At 45.1% G+C, this 22612-nt stretch overlaps 1 protein-coding gene across 1 annotated transcript; it reads right to left on the reverse strand.

Moving 5' to 3' along the window:
- Positions 1 to 316: 316 nt before the first annotated feature.
- GMPS (guanine monophosphate synthase) lies at positions 317 to 22405 on the reverse strand. Its single transcript, XM_084529556.1, has 16 exons — positions 22275 to 22405; positions 19570 to 19751; positions 16710 to 16824; positions 15548 to 15645; positions 14563 to 14666; positions 13432 to 13625; positions 12960 to 13125; positions 11283 to 11434; positions 10486 to 10659; positions 8727 to 8832; positions 7551 to 7666; positions 6456 to 6581; positions 5301 to 5416; positions 3511 to 3641; positions 1663 to 1835; positions 317 to 862 (listed from the first exon to the last, which is right to left on the reverse strand). The coding sequence occupies exons 1-16, from the start codon at positions 22299 to 22301 to the stop codon at positions 761 to 763; spliced, it is 2082 nt and encodes a 693-aa protein (XP_084385682.1). The 5' UTR covers positions 22302 to 22405; the 3' UTR covers positions 317 to 760.
- Between the last annotated feature and the right edge of the window lie 207 nt (positions 22406 to 22612).

Consider the following 22612-nt stretch of genomic DNA (forward strand, 5'->3'; position numbering starts at 1 on the left):
CTTTTACTCTTCTCTGAGAGTCCCCAGAAGCACACAGGACACCTCACGGTCTGTGACTTTACACGCACGCGTGCAGGACCTGTACGCTGGAGATCAGTCAGCCTACACACGCCTGTTACCAGCCAGCACACCTAGCAAGTGATGTGAGAGGGAGCGAGGACAGACAGACAGACAGAAAGTAATTTCGTAACATTTCAGCATTGCTCTTTTGGAACTCAACATTATTGCCATGGGCTAATACGTCAAACAATATAGAACAGGCTTAACAGTACACAACAGATACACATTAATTCCACAACTCAACAGTACCCACTACTCCATTTGGCAAAATATTTATTTATAATAAATCTGTTCAAAAGCAGTTGGTCACAAAGTATTCTTTTTACATTTTTAGGCTGTAACAATGCTTTTGGTAGAAGTAAATAAACTGTCTCTTTATACACAGTGTACAAAAACAAAGAGACGTTGAAATGACAGTTACAATAAACCACATGGAAACGCGAAGGAACAGTAAGACAAAGGCCAAAGCAAGAGGAATCTGTCTGCGCACAGGCAACGCTGCCAGGATCATTTACCCGTACAAATCCTCAGCCCCGCTCAGTTATTCCCACACAGCTCTAAACTGCAGATTTACGCTCCAGGAGGAGTCGGATGGGATGTAGCAGCTCCAGTCACTCTTTCACAGTACTGCATGTCAACACTGGGAATGGTTTCTGATATGGTTTAGACTGCACACAGTACTTCAATAAAAAAAAGTTAATTACTCCCACTCTGTAGTTCCTGGTGGTTTTGATGTCAAGTCATACATCACCCGAGAAATGCCAGGAATCTTCTTTATCTCCACAACCATTTTTAACACAACCTATTGTTGTGGAAAAAAGAAAAAAAAAATCAGAAAAAAAAAAAAAAACACGTAATGCAGACCTGATGAAAACTATCCTACAAAAGATTAAAAAAGGAAAACTTTGTTCATCCTAATTTTGCTGTGAACAGGAAAGAAAAAGCCTATAGCCATTAGAATATTACCACCAGTTAAGAAATGAAAACAACTTGAAGGAAACCTCTAGCTTATGATATCTGTAGCTATGTTCCGAACTTGCTGATTTCTGGCACTGGTAATAAACCAGCGTCAAACACAATACGCTTCCCTTAAGGCAGCAGCTCTTCAGCTTCCAAATGATTTCTTGGAAATTACCTTTTATTGTATACTGCTAGATTTTGCTATCAATCATTTTCAGGCATTTTTCAGACCCTTGTCTCCAGCCCACCCACACTCAAACACAAAGTAGCAGCCTGAGTGCAAGGATGAACTTTTAAAGCAAAAAAGGGAGCTCTAAAGTTTAAAAACTAACAGAAAGAAGCATCTATGGGAAAGAGTGTCCACTGGCAGTTGTTCTCCAGGGTATGGTATTTCGGCTGAGCTGTGCTGGAAAGCCTGTTGGATTGTCACTTCCATCAGAAACCACTGCCAGCTTCTCATTTTGGTAGCTCTTCCCAGAGCACCACCACACCTTTCCCAACCACCACAGAAAAAACGAGATCCTTTCCCAGAAGAATCAGAATCAAGACAAACAATCAAGAAACAGAGAAGAAAGGCAGAACAAGTCACCTACAGCACCAGATCGTTCTGAAAAGAAACTTGAACACCCGTATTCGTATTACCTCTTCTGGAATCTCATTACCAGGAGTTGCTGCAATACCAGTCATGAAGTCGCTCGTGATGAAAGTTCGGATAACCACGGATCGTTGACAAGAAGGTTGCTTCTGTAGGGGGTCTCGATCAAAATGCAACGGTGTCAAGATTATTGGCATCTGGCTAATTTTTCCGGCGTAACCTTCAAAAAAAAAAATTGTTTTGTTTTGGTTTAAAACCCACAAACATGATAGAAGTTCACCGCACTTCCCTACACGTACTCCAAACGCTACACTAAGAGCTCCAATAACACAGAAGGATCTATGGTAGTTCTATGATTTTTTCACTGCCACGCCTCAGAAGATCCCACTGATTATCCAATTATGTAATTAGTGGTGTATACACTGAATTGCCACTTGAAATAATCTTCAGCGTTTGCAGGCATGCAGAACAAAATTAGGAAATCTCTGTTAACCCTGTAATTGACAGTGGATGCAATTCAGGATCTAATTCCTTCCAACCCGGCATAAGTGTGCAATTCCAGAGATTCCCACATCAAGCCCAACAGTCACTCCCATAAAAAGTGTATCTTTTGAGAAACTTTTAGTCTTCATCAGTGAAACCAAGACAAGAGCAACTGCCATGGTAGAGTGCTTTACCACTTAGCAATTCCTTCTTTAACTTCCAGAGAAAGTAGTTTGATGTCTTTGACATATTTAAAAGAAAGTTTTTAATTTTCTCTGTTGTTGGTAACTCCAGATGCTTTTTTGTTGTTTGCTTTAATATGCCCTTCTGAAAGCCAATACCCAGCACCCTAGATGTCACTGTTGAAATTACCTAGAGGTTTGAGATTCAGGTGCGTGGCGGAGTGCCAAGGCACTCTGACACTGACACGGGGTCTCACAACTCTGCTTGCACCAGCCTGACCTGCCAGCACCAGGATGCTTTTCACTCCATGCTAACCCACGTCTTATTGTGTGGACTGACTCACTGAAAGCCAAGCATCACCAACAGCGAGACAAATCTCTAATTTTACAGCTGTAACTGACAGCATTATCATAAGATTTTGAGGCTCTTTTTGTACAAATTATGGTAAGAGAGCCTTGCAAGCAGAATATGCATTTTCAAAAAGATATCCTTTGTCACTTGATTTTACAAAATATACACTTTTGATGAACTGCTCCCCAGGCGTACATCACACATACATCACATCTTCAGCTGTTATTAAGGAAAAGCAAACAAACAAAAACCAAACCCAAACCTCAGAACTCCTACGTTCCTAGAATCAGCCTGTCACATTCCAAAAAGAACTGAGTTGTCCCTTCGCATCGTGGGATGTTAAAAGTTTAAAAAATATTATGCCATCTACTAGCCTCAAATTGTTGGATTTACAAATACAGTATTTGCTTTAAATTAAAAAACATGAAACCACTTTGGCACAGGTAGTTTGCACCACCACCATTAAGAACTTAGTATTTGGTCTCTTCTTTCCACATAAAAGCACGGTTTTGAAACCATGCCAAGTGTCTTTACATGGTTCATTTACTTCACACAAATACTGATGACTGAATCATCAGCAAGGAGAAATATCTGCTTGACTATTTGGCTGACTTTCTTTGCTTTGGTATTTGACTTTCTGGTGGCTAACAGTGGCTTTTGCAGAAGTTTCCCACCTCTGAGCTGTGCAAGGTTTCAGAGGCAAACCTCCACCCTTACGAGGAGAAGAGAATACCTAGGCACTGAGAGAGTCCTGTGTGGGAGAACTGGGAGCAGATCAGGGGGAGGCAATACCCGGCTGTGAGAAAGTTCTCCTCTAGCTGTGGTGTGAAGGATCTTGAAACAATAGCCTAATTCATGGGACTAGGCTAAATACCTACCAGACTCCCTGAGAATATTGTGAGCCTCAAAATCAGCTTGACGTAAAGTGCTGAGGACTCCTGTTGTCAGAAACGTGGGCGTGACATCGGTGGGAGGCTCTTTGACTGGTGGACCGAACACATACACAACCCTGAAAAACAAGCCAGATGGCAGGGACACGTTTTGTTTAAGTGGAATGAAACAGATTGCCTGAAGACTACAGTGTTAGTATCGCAGAAAAGATAATGAAACCTGAAAAAAAAGCTGAATATCTGATTTTGCTCCTTAGCCACTAGCTAGAACTTAATATAACTTAATGGATATGCTCTATAAACATGAGTACTAGCTTTGCAAGTCAAATGTACTCATTTATTTTGGTTTGCTAGAGCCTGGCAATAGCCCCGCTGTTACTTATTCAGTTTTTCAGAGGATTATGCTCTTGCAATATTAACTCAGTGGTATCGCAGATGTTTTTTCAGTTTTACTTTGATGTCAGTAAAAGTTAAGATTATGCTAAGAAAGCTACTTAAGTACTTACAATTTCTGTCTTCTGCTCTATGAGGAAGCCACCAAAGCCACGTCACTGAACAGTAAACCTTGTTTGTTAAGGAATAGCTGTGTTTTCATCACACGGCACTAACACTGTTGTTTACAAAACTACATCACTACATCTGTTAAATTATCTTCTGAAATTATCTTCTGAATTCAAGCCAGTCACAACAACTTGATCGTTTTAATCTGTTTCATACATTCTTGAACAAAAAGCAAAGTACAACACTGACCGACTGGCCTCACAAAAGGATTTACCATGATGCATTCACACAAGTTGTTTGAGTTTGTAGATACAAATCAAGAACGCTCATCTAAAATCCAAAGCAGGAAAATATTCAAACCTCACATTCCCTATTTTTGTTTGTAGTATGAAGCCTGCAAGCATAACTGGGCAGGAGCCCAACTATTTCAGCTCACTCCTCAAACTGCCAGCTTTCCCAGCTCCCTTCAATGTCTCTATCAACACCAACAAAAAAATCTGAGAAACACACCCTGATCTGGCAGAGGTGCCAGGGAAGTGGTACATTCAGGAGGGAAGCATTAAACCCAAAAGGAGCTCAAAAACAACAGCAATGCTGTAAATGCAGCACAAACTTTTACATTGCACACACAATCCTGATTTCATGCCTTCTTTCGTTCCCTCTGCACATGAGTTTCTTCCAACTGAAGGTCTCACCCCAAGAACAGCAGCTCTTTCAGCAGGTGTCACTGAAGTGACAAAATTAAGCTTTGCTGTAAGCAATTATAAACAGCTCTGTCAGAAAGTCTACAGCTGGGCATGGAGGATTTACGTTCTCTGGAACTGACTTAATGTCTAAGCAACTTCAGAAGAAAATGCATATTCACAAGAAGCATCAATTAAGATTAAAGTGCCCAGCTTTGGAGCTTTTCCTCATACCACTGGGGTTGACAGTCCTATGTAAATTCCCTTTCTGACACAAAGCAAGATGCCGCATGGTATCACAGCACATCAACAGGCTCAGCATCTTTCAAAAAAGATTCTGCCTAAGTTAACTGCAAGTTGTCTAATCAAGTGCTTAAAATGAGGAGCTAAACTTTGAGTTTCTTCAAGTTAGTGATTCCAGAAATAAACCTAAGCTTGGATCGGTTGTGCATTTGTAACCTCCACATAGGAGGCATATTATGTGTAGAAGTTATACCAGAGATTAAACAGGAGAGTTTGTGAGTGCAAAGCTTCCATACATTAAGTAGACCATCGGAAATAAAGACAGTTCAATTCTGAACAGCGAATACTTACCTGTTTATGTTGTGGCACATGCGTGGTATGAGTCTGGCAAGAAACATAAGAGACTCCCAGTGTGGAACATCTTTACTAGAGATCCCACAGACATAGCTATAGGAGCGACAGTCACCCTATAAATTAAAAAGAAAAAAGTAATCGAACATGAACTTCACTGCCAAAATAATTCACGCTACCTTCCCCATTCATCCTGTGAGTTACAGGACCATACTTGGTGTCAACACTTAGCAGACATTAAGCTGCTGAAATCAGTTTGCTCAGAGACACCAAATAAGTGAGAAAAATCAGAGTAAGACAGACCTCTCATCAGCTAACACGAGCATACAAAAGGGAAGCTTTCAGAATGGAAAGATTCAGACAAGGTGGTCAGACCACAGGGATTGACTGAATATTGGGATTTTGAGGGCACCAGCTGAGAAAGGCCTGTGGCAAAGTGCAGAAATCTGCTGGTGATATTGCTGCTTAAAACAGTGACAAGAGCTGACTGCAAGGAGTTACAGAAGAGATGCAAGATTAAGCAGCTGATAATAAAGGTTGTAATTCAATACTGATAATGCAAAAAAAAGACACCTGACAGCTATGATCACTGAGTAAAGAAATCCTCCAAGTTATTATATGCAATTCCACGAGAATGCCAGCTCAGCATTTAGTGACAGAAATACAAAGGACCACCCACAAAAACTCCCATGGCATTGGCAAAGGAGTGAGAGGGAACGAAACACTACGCTACAGATTCAACTGAACAAACTTGTTCAAATATAAAAAGCTGTCTTTTTTTTTTTTTTTTTTGACCAACTTAATCTAGGACTCCTCAGCCTTGAAGGAGGCAACAGGATTATGGCAGAGGTCTACAAGATTACGAACAGCCTGAAGAAACTGTCTGTGGTAAGTGACCGACGTTATTCAGCAGTAATGACATCCTCAAACAGCATACTTGGCATTTACCCATGTGTCTGCTCAGATCTCTTGACATCTGTGTACTACCAGCACTGACAAGCAATAATGACACAGGTACCATCTTCTTTTGATGTTTATTTTCCAGAGTCAAGCCCTTTCTTTTTAACCTTACAGCAGCAATTCTTAAGCTTCACAGCAGTCTACCACGCTGCTAGGAAGCAGCTTTAAGAATATCCCTAGAATGAATTCATTTACCTGCACTCCCACGGTTTTGATGGGTAACAAGAAGGCATTCAGTGAATGTAGGCTTGTGATCTGCATCAGCTTCTCCTGATCTTCTTCAGTTGTACATGCTTTGACCCTTTGCAACAAAGTATGTGGCTGTGCAACGATGCAGAAAAATAGCTTTTAAGTAAAGCCCTCAAAAGCTCAAACAGAATTTACACAATGCAAATGACATTAAGTAGCTGCCTAAAGTTAGTCCACAGTTAGCCCTTGGAACTGTTTACAAGATACCTTTCATCTACCAACAACTTTTTAGTGAAAGCAATTGCACATATTTTAAGCTGAAGCTCTGCAAAGCCATAGGTGAAGCTCTTTTTCTATGTTTATTCTCTTTCTCAAAGCTGTATTTCTCACGCTTGTGGTTTACTTCAGGTACAGAACAAAGCAGTATCACATTACAGAACACTGCAATCTGACACGTTTTAAAGAAAAAGCAGCTGTAAGCATTCCCCCCTTCAGTGTTTCTTCAATAAAGTTCTGGAAGTTGTTCTGACCTTGTAACTTAGAGCTACCCTCTGCTAGTGGCTTTTCAGACCCCTGCAGTTCAGCTTGAGTGAGGAGCTTACAGTAATCAGGAAGGTCACAACAGTCAGCAGATTGAGACCTTAAATACCATCAACTAATAATTTTGTTTGGCTGGGACATCTAGCAAGCGCTAGTTTCTCCCTCTTGTGCTTTCATTCAGGCACTCAGTGACTGTCAGGACATGCAATCCTAAAAAGTTACAAGTATTTCAGGGAGGGAAAACCTTTTCCCGATACTGTGTGATTTGAAGTATCTTCAGAAATCCTAACCTCCATGAATTTTAACTAAAACAGAATTTATTTACTATTTGAAAGGTACACAAACTTCCATTTTCCAGAAGTTGCTCAACACTTGCCATAGCCATGGCTCCAAGAATTCTACTGCACAGTACCACATGGCTTCAAGGGAGTTGGACTGGAATACGTTATTCCCAAAGTGCACAAATAAGTAGTTTTTAACTTTCAGAACCGTCAATCTTACAGCAGTGTGCTACAGAACTACAGTACTTCTGTATATATTAGAATTGAGCAGTTTTGTTACCTTCTTAACACTTGCAGAAAAATCTGCAACTATTTTCAAAATGTTGTTTGTTTCAGGGAAGTCTTTGCACACGTAAGGTTCCTCAGCACATATCACTCTGATTGCCAGACCAGGACCTGCAGCGTAAAGTTGAAAACACATTATGCTAAATAACACGAAAACTGACTTTAACCTAAAACAGTAACAGCATCTGGAGCCTCAGGTCAGTCATAAAGTACAGTATTGCTTGCCATCATACCTATACTTCCACTGCCTTAGCACCCTACAAACCAAACCAAAACCATAAGCAAGCAGTTTATTCGGGAATGAGGTTTCTGAACAATACAGGTAAGCATTATTTACCTACACTTTCAATTGGCTGTAGGTGTAAAGCAGCAGTTAGTGGTGACGAAGCGTGGTGGGTAGCAAGCTAAAGCAAATGGGAACCTCTTCCTTCCCTTTGCTAGGCAGCTTGGATGAAAGAGATGGTTATATCATAGTTGAGTCTCCACTGTTTTAAAGACCCCTGAAGGCTACTCAACCTTTTAACTACTTGATCCAAAAGCAAACGTAATTTGCTGGAAATGCCTGAATACAGTTTCTTTAATTTCATGCGATGCTGGTGCATTAGCAGGATAGCCTATGCACTCTGCCAGTGGCTACTACACACCCTGAAGGACAATTTGCAAAACACGAAAAGAAAAGCATACCCCTCTTAAAAGGATGTGGACTTGGTTATATTATATATTTTGATGCTTTCTGGTCGAGAACTGTTGCTGTTATTCTCCATGCAATCGTTTTCAAAACAGCAACTGCCCCTGAGAAGGGCAGGCAGCCATTGGCCATTATTTCAAGCAAGACACATTTGACAGCTTAGACAGCATTCAGCTGCACTTCACTGATAATTCTTGCTTTGGCTTATACAACTAAAAAGAAACAAATACAGCTATAAGAGAACTCAATTATAAATCTTTTCTTTTAATCACTATACATAATAAAGCTGCTCTCAAACACTTCTCCTGAAAAAAAGATCCTGCTTAAGTAAGCTGTGATCCTGCTCAGTAAATCCATCAGTTTCGTTCTATGTTTAGAGTTCAGTTTTATGCTCCCACATAAATCTATTCTGCAGGTTAAGCATCTTCTAAACAGCACTGAGGCCACCCGTAGCCTTTCACTAAGTAGCACAGACTCTCATACCTGGGAAGGGATGCCTTGAAACCAGCTCCTCGGGAAGACCAAGCTCCCTTCCCAGCACTCGTACTTCATCTTTGTGAAAGTCTTTCAGAGGTTCTATTACTTTACCCTAAAAAAAAAAAAAAAAAAAAAAAAAGAAACAGTGCTTTACACTCTAGCTCACAGATTTAAACAAAAAGCCTCAGAAGTTTAGGTCATGGCAGTCAAATTGGCCTGCTTTTTACAGCATCAGCTGCCAACACTTACATAAACACTGGAAAGGAACATTCATGTGAATGTAGGCTTTGTAGAACAGTTACAGGAGCGGGGATTAGACAGGAAAGTTTGTGTGTGTGCCAAAACCATCAATGGCTCAGTCAGTGCAAATACACCTGTAGGCCAAGCTGGTTCTGACTGTCTTCAGAAATTCAGACTGTTCTTCTCTTCACCAGATGTTCAAACCACTCTTAAAAGCCTTGAAAACACTTTGTAGAGTGATGAATATTACAAGTGCAGATCATGCAAGGTAACTCTCCTGTGACTGGTCACTTACATAGCACTTACCAGGAACAGAAACTTCCAGCAGGGTTGCTATGTGATTGATGTCTCACATGCTGGTTCTTTCTTAGAGTATTTTTAATAGCCAGAACGTTCACCATTCTAATGCCAGAAAAGGCAAAATGGTGCAGTCTCCTACGCTTGCTTTATATGCTCATATTTAAGACTGCTGCATGAGAAATGTATTCAAAAAGCTTTTCTGGACTTTAGATTATGCTAATCCACTGTGAATACAATCAAAAAGACAGGGCATGGGCTGCATATCTTCAGACTGTCTTCTGTCACCAGTTCAATCCCCCGCGTTTGCACTGTCTGCAAATTCCCCATCTTTACCCACAGGTGTACATGCGAGCCATTTCAGAAGGATCTGTGGGATCTTAAATTGACAGCTGGCAAACAGATTGTGCACCTCCACATACTGCTGGCAGAGAGCTGACCAGGCTACCAGTGACTTGATGCAGAAGCTGCTTAAGAACAGAGAGAGCTGATCCCTGTAAGCAGCTGAAAGAGCTATCCCTAGCTTTTGCCTCACTTAAAAGCGTTGTTCTCATTCTCTCTCAAGGGAGGAGAATTCCAGGCCTGTCGTGCTGGTGCTGAACGCTACCAAGTTCAAGAGCAGAATTTCAACTGGAGCTGACAATCATTTCACTAAAGCACCCTCACTGCTGTTGCTTGAATCCCTAATGTGTTCGAGCTGGGCAATCAATGCCGTTACAAAAGGTTGCCTAATGATTGATGTTCTGACCAGGATACAAAGGGAAGAGTAAGTGATCCATTACATCATGAACTCCAGTGGAATCAGACTACAATTGTCTGAAAAGCCTTTACGTACTGTTCTGCATTTGGTATTGGTTTTGCTTCTTTATTGAGACATAGGCTTGTTTTGAGTGTTAAAAACACAAAAGAGCAAGGAGAAAGTTTTCAGCTTGCCACCGTGAACAGCATTGCTCACACGGAAGGAATCCGCACTCAATCTGTTGATATTTTCCCCAGTATCCAATGCTGGACAATACTGAAAGAATTCTGACTACTGTGAGAATGCAGCAACTAGAAAGAAGTGTAATAAATTACAACATACTAGAATAGAACCTAAACAACCTCACAGTTATAGGGCCACATCAACACAGGCCAGCTGTACCAGCAAAACTTTCCAGCACATTTTTGGTAATCAGCTTCCTATCTGTGAGAACCAGATGGAAACAGCAGTATCCTCGTTTTCATTTACCTCCTCTCTTAACTTCCGAATCAGCTCTGTGTCATTATGATGAGTTTTGATGACTTCAGCTTTGCCACTTGCAACAAGGGAAGCGCTTTCAATGAGATCAGGTCTGAGGGTACCCTGAGCAAGAAACACCTCTTCAGGTTTCAGGTTCATCTCTCCGATAACTTCGTTGGCAATCTGTAAGATGTACAGAAGAAAAAGAGAAGGGTTTTGATCCACTTTTCAGTTATCAAGGGTCTAAATAGATTGTTCCTGACAATGCTACTGAGCTACTGAAACATGAACAATAAACACAAAGACTAATCATGACAGTAGCCTACTGCTCACATTCACCCCTAAAGCCATGCTTTTATTTTTTTAAAAAGCAAATGGAAAGAGTATTTTGAGAGCACAGGAACACCAGTGTTTGTTAAGCATCATGTTCTCCCTGCATCACCAGTACTGACAGCTGACATGAGAAATGGCAAAACAACAGAAGTGTGCCCAAATGCGAGTTACTCACCCTTTTGGTGAGGAATCAGGACATAAAAGTCAATGCCACAGGAACAAATGGCCAACCAATAGACTACACCTAAAGATGCTGGTGGGTCTAGTGCAGTTTGTTACTCCTGCTATGACCACTCATTGACTGGCAAAAATTTCAGGCTCAGGGTAATGCACAAACATCTTTTTAGGTCACCTACTACTTGTACGACCATTGATGCCACTGAGTGCACAGAGCTTTAAAATGAAATAGTCTGAGGTAAAAAAAAAGTATCTAGAAACCATTAAAAATAAATAATAATAATTATACACATTACCTTAACAAAGGTGTCACCGATAATTTTTCTTTTTTCTTCAGGACTTGTAGTCATATTCAAGGTCTTGCTGATTCTTTTACGTGGAGTTCTGTCTTCATCAGAGATTGGCAGAGTTGTTGTACCATTATAGAACGAATGAGCTGCATTCACCACTGCATGAAATTATGGGAATTTGTTGCCAAAATCAGTAAAGATTTGTATGTAAGATTGCAAAAAATAAGAATTACTACTGTTTAAAAAAAACAAACACGTTTCAGTCATTTCACTATTGTTTGCATTAAATAGGCCTGTTTGATACCTCAACAATTAACTGCTACAAAAGTATTCTATTTCATTAATTAACATACTCTGGAGGGCAATTTTTTCTTATTCTGAGGCTAGGCAACAGGATGAAAGTTCAGTTCTTGTCTCCCCTCTTAGATAGGTGCTTTATTTAAATGGTTACAGGATAGTTATTTCCCCAAGGCCCTTCTGCAGCTGCAATTAAATGATACACTATTTACTCATGGTACATTATCCCTCTTGATTTAGAGAGGCTCTCAATGCAGAGATCAGCTGGGAGGTTCTCCGGCATCTTTTACCAGCACTGAACTCCACGACCTCCAGAAGGAGCATTTCCAGTAAAGGGATTCCCTTCCTTTGTCTCTCTGGCAGCCTGCCAGCACCCAGATTTATCTGTTTGGAGAATGCAAGAATGAGGCCTAGCTTTTCACTAGAACAAAACAACAACAAAAAGAATCCTGCATCGATGTGTGCAGAACAAACTCTGCCCTTCACCGCATCAGGATTTTACAGGCCAAGCTGCCAGAAGCTGCTGTGGAAGCTCCCTGCACTGTGTCACACCGGCAGCCTAGCGGAACACATTGCTCACCTAGAACCACACTTCCTGACCAAAACACAAGACAACGACAACACTACTCACAGACAGCCCCAGGAAGAGGCAGCTATAGCTTATAAAACAAACCAGCTGGACAGTATAAAGCAGCTCTCATCACCTGCACAATCCATACATAAGATGTCTTCTCTGACTTCCTTCTTTGGGCACCAAAAACTCGAAACCTTATCAGCCAAGACAAGGCACCTTCCACCCTCTCCAATGTAGTGCTTGCAGTCATGAGACTGCTTCTCAACAAGCGACTCCACAAGCAACTAAAGAGCACTCATTTAGAAACTGGGAGAGTGAAAAAGAGCCCTGGGAGGGGATTTCTGGCTATAATCACATTGAATCACCCACACGAGCTCACGGTGTTAAAAGACAGTGATATGGGACAAAAAGGAAAGCCTCAGTGGAGGACTGTTAACCAAGCTACTGAAGAAAACTGCAATCGAATGAGTTTTGCAGCAGCTGAAGAAGATTGCTTGTCCACCTGCAGAACAGTGACCGAGCATCAGCAGCAGAGGCATGCCCCAGCTGCCCACCACCAGCTGCCATTCCCCAGGGACAGAAGAGACGGGTCAGCTCAGGGTACGATCCCAGCACACGAGTTAGGCTTTAATGCTTCAGGTTTGAAATTTTGTGACAGCCTAGGTTGTTCCAGATGAACATCAATGCTTTGGTACGCAGTCTGTGAACCATGGAGGATGATTCAAATTGATGAAACAAAATCCTAAATGTACATTTTTGGAGACGAGACACATCATTAGTGGTATCAAGGATATTTAAGGAAATTACGGTACCTTTAACTTGAATACCGAGTTTTTTGAGTGCCTCCTCCACTGACTGACTCTCTCTTTTGCGCATAAATCCGTTATCTATATGTACAGCTATCACCTGATCGCGGTTTAAAGCTCGGTTTAGGAGAGCAGTGCACACCGTTGAGTCCACACCTCCACTGAGTAAAACCTAAGGATGAGGAAAAAAAGGAAAAAAAAATTGTTCAGCTGTTTAGGGGGAAAGTGTTAACTAATAATTCAGATACAGTTACAAGGATGAAAAACTACTGATTTCCCAGCAATGACTTGGAGGAAAATGAGAAGCCAAACAACATATTGACCCTGTTGTGCAATGGGTACGAGCTTTCTCAAACCTGTTTAATGTATTACCCAAACCATGACAATTCTGCATTTTTCAAGTTACCCACATTAACCACGTCAGCATTTCTGTCAGATTGTTACAAGTCATCTTTCAACTTCAACTGGATCTACTTACCAGGACTTTTGATGAACCCACTTTCTCTTTGATATCTTGAATGCACTGAAGTTCTCTGTTCTCCACCGTGAAGGTACCACTGCATCCCGCAATATCATAAAGAAAATTCTTCAGGATCATTTTTCCGTTCACTGTAAGGCTAACTTCGGGGTGGAACTGTGCTCCATACAGTTTTTTAGATTCATTTGCTATACCTTAAATGGTGCAAAGAAACAAGGATAGCACAAAAATTGGAAGTGAAATGCATATCCAGACAGCAAAAACACACTTTTGCTTCAAATCCATTAAGCTCTACTTTTGAAACTGCATGTCCTTTAAAAATGTTAAAATAAAAAAGGCGAGTTGAAACATTTCAGAGTTGTCACTGGGAAGTCATTCACCAAAATGTGCAATTCATTTGTTTTCTATAAATGATTAATGACATGACAGCATTCGTAGCAGGAATCTGCTTGCTTCAGTATTAGCAGATCTATTGAGAAATTCAGGAAATCTGATATCTGCCATCCAAGCTTCACACTAACACTCCTGGTACAAGAAGTGAAGTTATTTCCTTTTGAAGTTGAAAAGTTGCCCTTCTAATGTAATTAATCTGAAAAGGGAATTTACATAATACTCAGAATCTGCCTACTTTCTCTAATTAGTTATCTGATTTAAGAGCAGTACGTAAAATATTGTTCTCTAACTTCGATAATAATTTAATCAAGCTTTAATAACTAAACCATGTTTGATTTGTACCATCACAGTGCAAAAACCCCTCCACTTACACTGCACACACTATGGGACATGTTTTCCTCTCCCCTATCTGAAGGGAATGCAATATTTTATTCTGAAGAGAAACAATACTTGCATACTTTAAAATAACATAAACGAACTGTAAAAATCTAGTTACATTTTCCTTAAACCACTAATTCAAAACAAGACCACTCATTTCCATGTCTATTTCTTTCTTTCTTAGCATGACAACGCAGCATGGAAGCAAACACATCCAAGAACTTGCTTAAAACAATTCAACTATTTGGCAATTAAAAAATGGAAATATTCCTTTCCCATTTGGTTCCAATTAGGTAGTCTGACGTAATTCCTTCCTTTAACAAAGACTACCAAAAGACAATTTCAGGATAAAATAAATACCTGCTATGATGTTCCCAGACTGTGCAACCACTTTGAATCCATCAGCTACTTTATCCACGCTGTCCCCGTGAGTGAGGAGCACAAGCTCTTCCTTCTGAAGGCCCCTAAAAACCAGGGAAAGCATTCCAATCAGCCAGACGCTTTTTGAACACGTGCAGGATTTCCTTAGCAGAAACAGTCATCTCCAACTGAGATCCCTTCACTGAAGCCTCCCTAAGTTCCTGTACAACACAGCCTTCATGCAAGAGGTAGTTTGTCTGAATTCAGAAGGTTTTTTGTTGTTGTTTTAAAACATTCCAACACTGAAACGTCCCCTCTCTGACACACACAGCCATTCAGAGCCAGTCAGGATATGTATTCTCCTGTTTTTTATTTCACTGAATTTTTTGTGATCAAATCACAATGTCTTCAGGACAGCTCTGGACACCCTAGACTTTAGGCAGTTCTATAGTAGCTGCAGAGGGAAAAAGTTAATAAACTCAGACCTCCAGGAATGAATAAAACATTATGATTATTGCAAGGAACTTGAGGGACGTTGATGAACTACCAAGATTATCTGATTTCTTTCTAAGGTGGGAAGGTAGAAAACGAATGGCTTCAGATTTTCTATCACCTTTCAAAAACTAGGTAGGTGCCAGCCAACATAAAGCAATGCACAACCAAGGAGGATGCAAGAGCTTACCACACTCCTGTGCTGCCGTACACCTTCTGGTGCCTCAATGAAGACATCTGACTTTGAATTAAGGGGTTTATACAACACTTCAAGCAAACATACCCAAGTTTCTAGAGTTAGCTGTGAAGTTATGCCTAAGTATTTGTTTAAACACATAACTTGCTTAGTCACAGCTGTAAAGGTTTTAGTGAAATTACATGATGAGCATGGGTGCAATTTCATTTTCCTAAACGCACGCTTCCTCTCGCCCAGCCAGCGATCTCCAGGCCAGTATTACCCACATGGCTTTGATCCCTGAAAATGTGCACGTACCTGAACAGCGAACACGTGTTATCCAGAGTGATGTTGAACACTCCGTCTTCTCTAACACTCTTCTTGTGCACTGTACCTCCAAATACTTTATTCATCATCTGCCGAAACAAGAAGCTTATGTGAAAAAGCATGGCACAATTTAATAAGGCTTTAATCTTTACAGCTCTGTCTGCAGCTGACAACAGCTCTTGCCCGCCAATACATACTAAGCTAGTTTTTCATGGTTATACTCATCTGATATCACACTCTGCTACCTTAAAAAAAATTAGTTTCACCTCCCGACTACACTGTTTCATTGCTGTGAGAAGTTATTTAGATTTAGTTTGGTATTGTACTTGCTGTGCTTGACTGATTCCATCCTTTTATAATAAAAGTAGTGGTGTGCTAACACACACACATTTGATTTCCTTCCGTAAAGTCAGCCCTGAGAAACTCCCCTGCTTTAGGCTAGCTAATGTGGTTTTTAATTTGCTTGACATTTTAAGGCACTTCCATTTTAATACAGCACACATTTCCCTTTAGAAGAGGGAGTGCCAACATTGTTTCCATAATTGCCAGCCTTTCTCAAGAAGTTTTTCCAGCCATTATTCAGCACCTCTGAAGGCCTAGTAAATTGCTAACCTTGAAAAAACAAGATGCACACGCAGAAGTCATGCACCCAACCTGTCCTATGCCCCCTCGAGAGTTTGTTTCTTCACTCAGCTTGGATCTACTAGATCACTGCAGGGTCACCAGAGAGTCACAAGAGGAATAAGTGTTTTGTGCTTTTTTTTTTTTTTAAAAAAAAAAAAAACACTCTTAAGAACTATGCTAGAAACATTCTATGCTTGAAAAACAAAGGTAAAAACTACTTCTGTTTATGAGGGACACGTTTTTCAGTATCAATTAGATGGCACTAGTTAATGACTGCGGGGTGCGTTTATTGTGACAAAAAATGCAGTCTGGAACTCAATTCACAGCAGTAAAACAGGGAGAAAAGCCGTTGATACTGCAGAAGCAAGAGAAGAGCACCCAGCATGCTCAGTGACCAATTAGCACCTTAAAAATATCTTTTGCATACACGGCCCAGTGCTTAGGTTGGCAAAGCAGGTCCTGCAGCCGCTCAGCTCTAGCTAGCGTCAGAACTGAGGCAGCAGCAGGCAAACAGCTCTCCCCACAGCACCTGCATTCCGTAGCAGATCCCAAGGACTGGTTTTCCTATTGTGAATATCGCGGGGTCGAACCATGGTGCATCTTCGGCATACACAGAGTTTGGTCCTCCGGATATGATGATAGCTCTGCAGACAGGAGATGATTTAATTAACTCAAACGCATTGCTTACTTTAAAACCTCTTTATTTGAACAGTGACATGGACTTATACTTCTCTTAGTAACTCTCTATATCCCGAGATAGATTCTAATACAGATAGTTCAGCTTTGCTGTGCTATAGCTGGCAGAAACAGCAGTTTGCCAGAGAAGTATTTCCTCAGTTTGAACAAAGTCAAATCTAAGCAGTCTTAAAATGTGTCTGCGATTCCAATTCCTAGCCGAGCGCTGACTGTGAGGGAAGCAGGACGGCTAGGACCAAGCGCAGGGCATGAACATGAAGACAGAAATACACTGCACACTGCTTGTGCCATCTGGAGGAGAGCTGCGTTCAGAAGAGATCTCTGAATTAGGGGCGAACACGGCCCCTGACTCCCAGTGACTGCACTGCGAGGTGGTGCGAGCCAGGCCTTGGGACTAGCAAATGTGCAAGTGGTTCACGTGGAAAGCGACCACTGCAAGCTGTAAGAGAAAATTAAAGCTTTTACAAGGGGATGAGAGAGCAGGGGCTGGCCGCGAGGCACTGCAGCAGGCCCAGCGAGGCCTCGGCCCCGGGCAGCAGCAGGGAACGTCACATCCCTCAGAGAGAAACGCAGCGTGGGCTGGGAGGGAAGCTGTGGGGGATTTGGTACACCTCACAAAACGGTTTTTCTACTGGTATTTGGAGGGTTTGCCACGCAGGCCCCGACACAAGCATTTTTTCCATTTTTAGCCAGCAGGAGTGGGCTGTGCTGAGGCGGGCAGGGGGTGTCGCTGCGTCGAAACGTCGTGACACGGCGTCGGCGGCACCTCTGTGGGACACGGGTGTGGTGGGCAGCAGCAGGTGAGCCCCTCCGGCCCCCAGGAAGCAATTCTGTGCCGGGTGGGTGCTGCAGGGTGCTGGGGTCTCCTTGGGGACCTCCAAAAGCTGCTGGGACGTGGCCCTGGGCCCTGCTCTGGGTGGCCCTGCTGGGGCAGAGGGACCCGGAGGTGCCTCCAGCCACAGCCCCGTTGGTTCTGTGAGGCATCTGCTCCAGAGCTGTACGTGCAGGGCACTACTTAATATGAATTTAATCTGTAAGTGTGGCTAAAGTATTTTTAAAATGAAGAATGCCAATGAAAATCCCACAGAACACAAAGGTTTTCCAAAAATGAACTGGGAGGTGTGAGAGGAAAATGGAGAAGCCAGCCCAAGATGCTAGCTGCGCCTTCTCAGCTGTCCTCAGAAGGCACCGCAGTGTGGGGTGCAGTTCTGAAAGCCTGCCGGCAGCCCCATGCCCTGTTACACACCTTCTTGCTTTGCTATGCAGGCAGCTCGTTCTGCTTCGGCTTAAACCACCTCCAGAGCAGCCTGGACCAGCCTTGGCAAGCCTGCTCGTAGTGGCGCACAGGCCGTCAGGAGCCACATCCAAATGCCAACAGCCTAACGCACTCATTGCTGTCCAGACCTCAGGATCCACGCCACGGGTCTGAAACGTGTCTGAGCGCACAGACTGACGCCCCCTCACCCCGCACCCACAGCTGCTGCCTGGCCGGGAGCACTGGGGAGCGCTCTGCAGCTGCCAGAGCTGTGGGGAAGGCTCTGCAATACGGAAATATAATTCAGCAAAGGCTTCCATCTGGCTGCCTACCTCAAACCTTAGCACAGAGCACAGGGCAGCTCCCAGGCCTGTTTGGTTTTTATTTTTGATGCCAGGCGCTGTGACTCGGACACCAGGCTACCCCCACGGCACGTGGAGCCCGCATCGAAATGCTGCATGAAAACTGTGAGCACATTTTCACAACAGTCACTGCAGAAAGGCACCCGGCTAGCTCTGGTGTTTGCCACGCTCTCCTGCATGCAGGTGACTGACCAGGGCTGGGGACACAAAGTTTAGTGCCCAGTCTGTGTGACTGATAAGCTGAAATCACGACCTCAACCCCGAGAAGTGACCTGGTGAACAGAGAGCATTTCAAACAGCAATTATTTGCCATGACAAAACGCCCGAGAGGTGCAGCAGCTCCCGGATTTCCCCCTCTGTTTGCAGGAGATCAGCTGAGTTCCTATCCGACTTGCCCTGTTTGCTGCCTCACTAATTAGCCTTGATTAGGAAAATGTGATTCCGCAACACGGCGCTGCTGCATCTGTTGTGTGGCACAAGTGAGGAAGGCACGTACAGCCTGCTGCGGGACTGTTAAGGGCTGTGATGGTTTGCAGCCTTCAGGGCATTTACTGTCCCCTCACAAACAGAGGCATACCCCGGCAAGCATAAATAAAAAACCAAAGAACTGCACGAAGTACTGCATAGCTGCGAGCCCTTTCCTTGCTGCAAACAACGCGTGGCACTTCCAGATACATTTTTTCAGTTGCTTCCCAGAAATGGCTTGGCATCGTTTCTCACAACTTCTCTGACACCCGAGCTACAGTAATTTCAATAGTCAGCTTCTCATCGTCAGACTAAGGAAATCACTTTTAGAAACTCACAAAACTTGCGTGCCCTGGTTTAACAGGTACAACAGCAAGGCCATCGCAATTTCTGTGGATATTCATTTAAAATGCAGCCTCTTCCATCATATTTGTAAATGAAAATGATTAAAATGACATTTTACAGCACTGCAACAAGAAGCAAGCGTAGAAAAAGTAGCCTTTCTGCCCAGGTTTCACCCAGCAAAACTCGGGTGCTTCTGCAGACAAGCTGAGGGTACAATCAGGAGCAGCATCAGCCCCCCAGCCCCGCGGCCCCACTCTGGGACCTACCGAAAGCCCTGCTCCCGGATGGCGAAGGCTGGCGTCTCCAGGGGGAAGATCTCGGACTGCACGAAGAGCTCGCGCACCCGCCGGTCGATCACCTTCCCGTACTGCGCGCCCGCGTCCAGGATGACGACGGCTCCCTCGTAGTGGTGCTGCCCGTCCTTCAGCTCTCCTCCCGCGTTGTCCGGCTGCAACAGGGCTGGGTCAGCACGGCCCTCCCAGGGGGCTCGCACACACACACGCCGTCCCCATCCCCGAAACCAAACGTGCTGCAGATTAGCTCGGCAGCTTGTTCCCCGAATTAAGGGGGAGCCTTCCACAACGCAGCACCAGGCCCCGCTCACCACCACGGCCACTCCGGCTTCCCCATCCCTCAGCTCTGCGCAGAGCCCAGCGCTCCACGCGGTAATTAGCAGCACCGGGCTTCCCCTCTGAGCAGGGCAGAGGAAAAATGAGTTTCCCCCGTTACATTGCCTCAGCCGCAGAGCTTTCACTCGACACCACCCCCCAGAGAGTGCAGAGAGGACAAACTGAGAACAGATGCCTCTGCTTAAATATTTAATACATTTTTTTTAAAGCAAGTTTTGAATGCAGCCTTCCAGCATTGCAGTTTGTGCATGGGACAAAGCGACAGCTCTCCTCGACCCCGTGGAGGCACTGTTCTACGGAAATGCCCTCACTGCAGGGTCTTCGGGGTAGATGTGAACTCAACCGCGCTGCCAGACACCAGGGAATTCACATGGAAAAACCTCTGCTGCCCACGAAACCTCTCACTTCAGGGTTGTTTTTTCCTTAACTTCAAACTTACGCTGTTCCCTTGCCAATGTAACTCGATGAAGGAAAAAACTGGGAAGGGTTTTACTTTGGCAAACGCTACCTCAGAACACATTTTGAAGCTCGCAACCATTTCAAGCTTTTATTTTGGCACATTAGAGATATTCCGTGTGTTTGCAGCAGGCAACGCAGCCCTTGACCCACAGTTCAGGAGGCTCCTGCTGTTCTAGCCGCCAAGGAAGGCACCCCAACCTGCAGCACAGCACGGCGTTCTGCATGGCTCTGGCAGCACACAGCCATCAACCTTGGGGCTGCTACCCTTTCTAGTGCCTTTTTTTAAAAAAAATTAAAAGCCTTGAATCATATAGCTGTGGAGAGAGCGCTGCAGCTCGTGCCATGCAGGGACAGAGCCCTGCCAGCCAGCTGAGGGGGCCAAGGAGAGGGGGCCGCCTCCGCAGGGCAGCTTTGTGTTCTGCGGTAATAAATACAAAATTAGGAATAAAACCAAGCTGTTGGCTCAAAGGGCAAACTGCTGGCTCCTTGAGGCTCCAAATACTAGCTCGTTGCCAGAGTTTCGCTGGGAGCCCCTCAACACCCTCCCAAGAATCTCAGAAGGCAGCGTCTTACAGCCAGGTTTTTCCTCAGGTGAAGCTGAAGGCGTTTAGGCACTGCCTCACAGGGATGTGGTGAGACGAGCAGCACAACGCACATCTCACCAGGAAAAAAACAACAAAACTGTGCAGTCTTGGCCCAGAAACTGCTCCTCCACCAGCCCCTCAGATGTGGGCCTGGAGCCACAGCCACCTCCCGGCCCTCCCAGCACGCTGCCCGCTCTCCCTGTGCCACATCCCAGCACACATCCCGCTGCTTAACCCAGGCACAAAGGGATTCACCCCAGCACCACCTGCACACAGGCAGCAAACCCCTGCACAACGCGGCTGTGCCCCAACGTGAGGCTGCAGGAGCCCCGCAGGGAGCAGGGCCCCACAGGAACGCCACCATAAATCCTGGGCAGGGAGGAAGCAGCGAGGCAGGCAGGATCTGGCTTTGGTTATTTAAAGGCACAGCTCCAAGGTTTTGGATCCAAATTTAATAAGGGAAACTCCATTTGATGACATCCAGAAAGAAGCAGATGCTGTCAACGTGCAGCCAACATGGCAGCGCAGCCTCTGCGTCCGTGTGCCGGGTGCGTGCCAGGAGGACGAGGACCTGAGGCAGCCCAACACCCCCAGCACCGGCACGTGGGGAGCCCGGGCTGCAGCCCCTCTGCCTGGTCGGGAGGCTCCAGGCTCTGATAAAAGCTCTTTTTCCCCTCAGTAGGGTTTTAGGGAGAGGGCCTTGTCATCCCCTGCTCTATTCCCAAAAACATCCCGTAGAAAGGGCTGGTTTGGGGAACTGCCACGCGTGGTTTGACAGCCCTCGAGGTGGCACCCACCTGGGGACTTGGGAGAGCAGGGCCAGGGGACGGGCCTTAAACATCCCGAGAGAAAAATGGGGGGAAAAAATCTATATTTGGCTCATTTAAATGACGAGGCCAACCTGGAAACCATCTCATACACCAAGGATTCTTAATGCTGCCTGTGCCTGACCACCAAACACCGGCCACGCCGGCCAACCGACCCGCTCCCGGCTGCCCAGCCCCGGTACCTCAGGGGCAGCGCTGCCCCGCGACCCGCCCCGCGCCGAGCCCTGCCCCGAGCCGCTTTGGAACGCCGCAGGGTAACGGCCAGGCCCGGCAGCTCCCGCAGTGTTTCCCCGAGGCGCAGCGGGGCCGGGCTCGGCCCGCCCCGGGCTCGTTTCGCTGCCGCGGCCGGGCCCTGCAGGAGGCCCGGGCCCCTCGGCGGCACAAAGCGGCGGGGGCGAGCAGGCCGCGCCATGTGCCCGCGGCGGGAGGGCGGGCGGGCAGGCGGCGGGCCCGCGGCCGGCCCCGAACTGACCTTGGCGTCTCCGTTGCACAGCGCCATGGGGCCGGGGGGGCCGGGCCGGGCCGGGGGAGGCCGCGCGGAGCAGCCGCCGCCGAGCAGCGCCGAGCAGCGCCGAGCAGCGCCCGCCGCCACCGCCGCCCCGCCGGAAGGGGAGGGGCTACTGAGGGGCGGGGCCGGAAGGGGCGGGGACAAAAGGGAGGGGGCGGGCTTAGCCTAGGGGGCGGAGCGAGACCGGAGGGGGCGGAGCGGGGATGGAGGGGGCGTGGCCTGCTCTGCCGCAGCGGACCAATGAGGCGCGGCCACGCGGCCGGAAGGGGTGGGGCGAGGCCGGCGCGCGGCTTCCTGTCAGT

Source organism: Aythya ferina (assembly GCF_964211825.1).
Source record: "Aythya ferina genome assembly, chromosome: 9".
Classification (NCBI taxonomy): domain Eukaryota; kingdom Metazoa; phylum Chordata; class Aves; order Anseriformes; family Anatidae; genus Aythya; species Aythya ferina.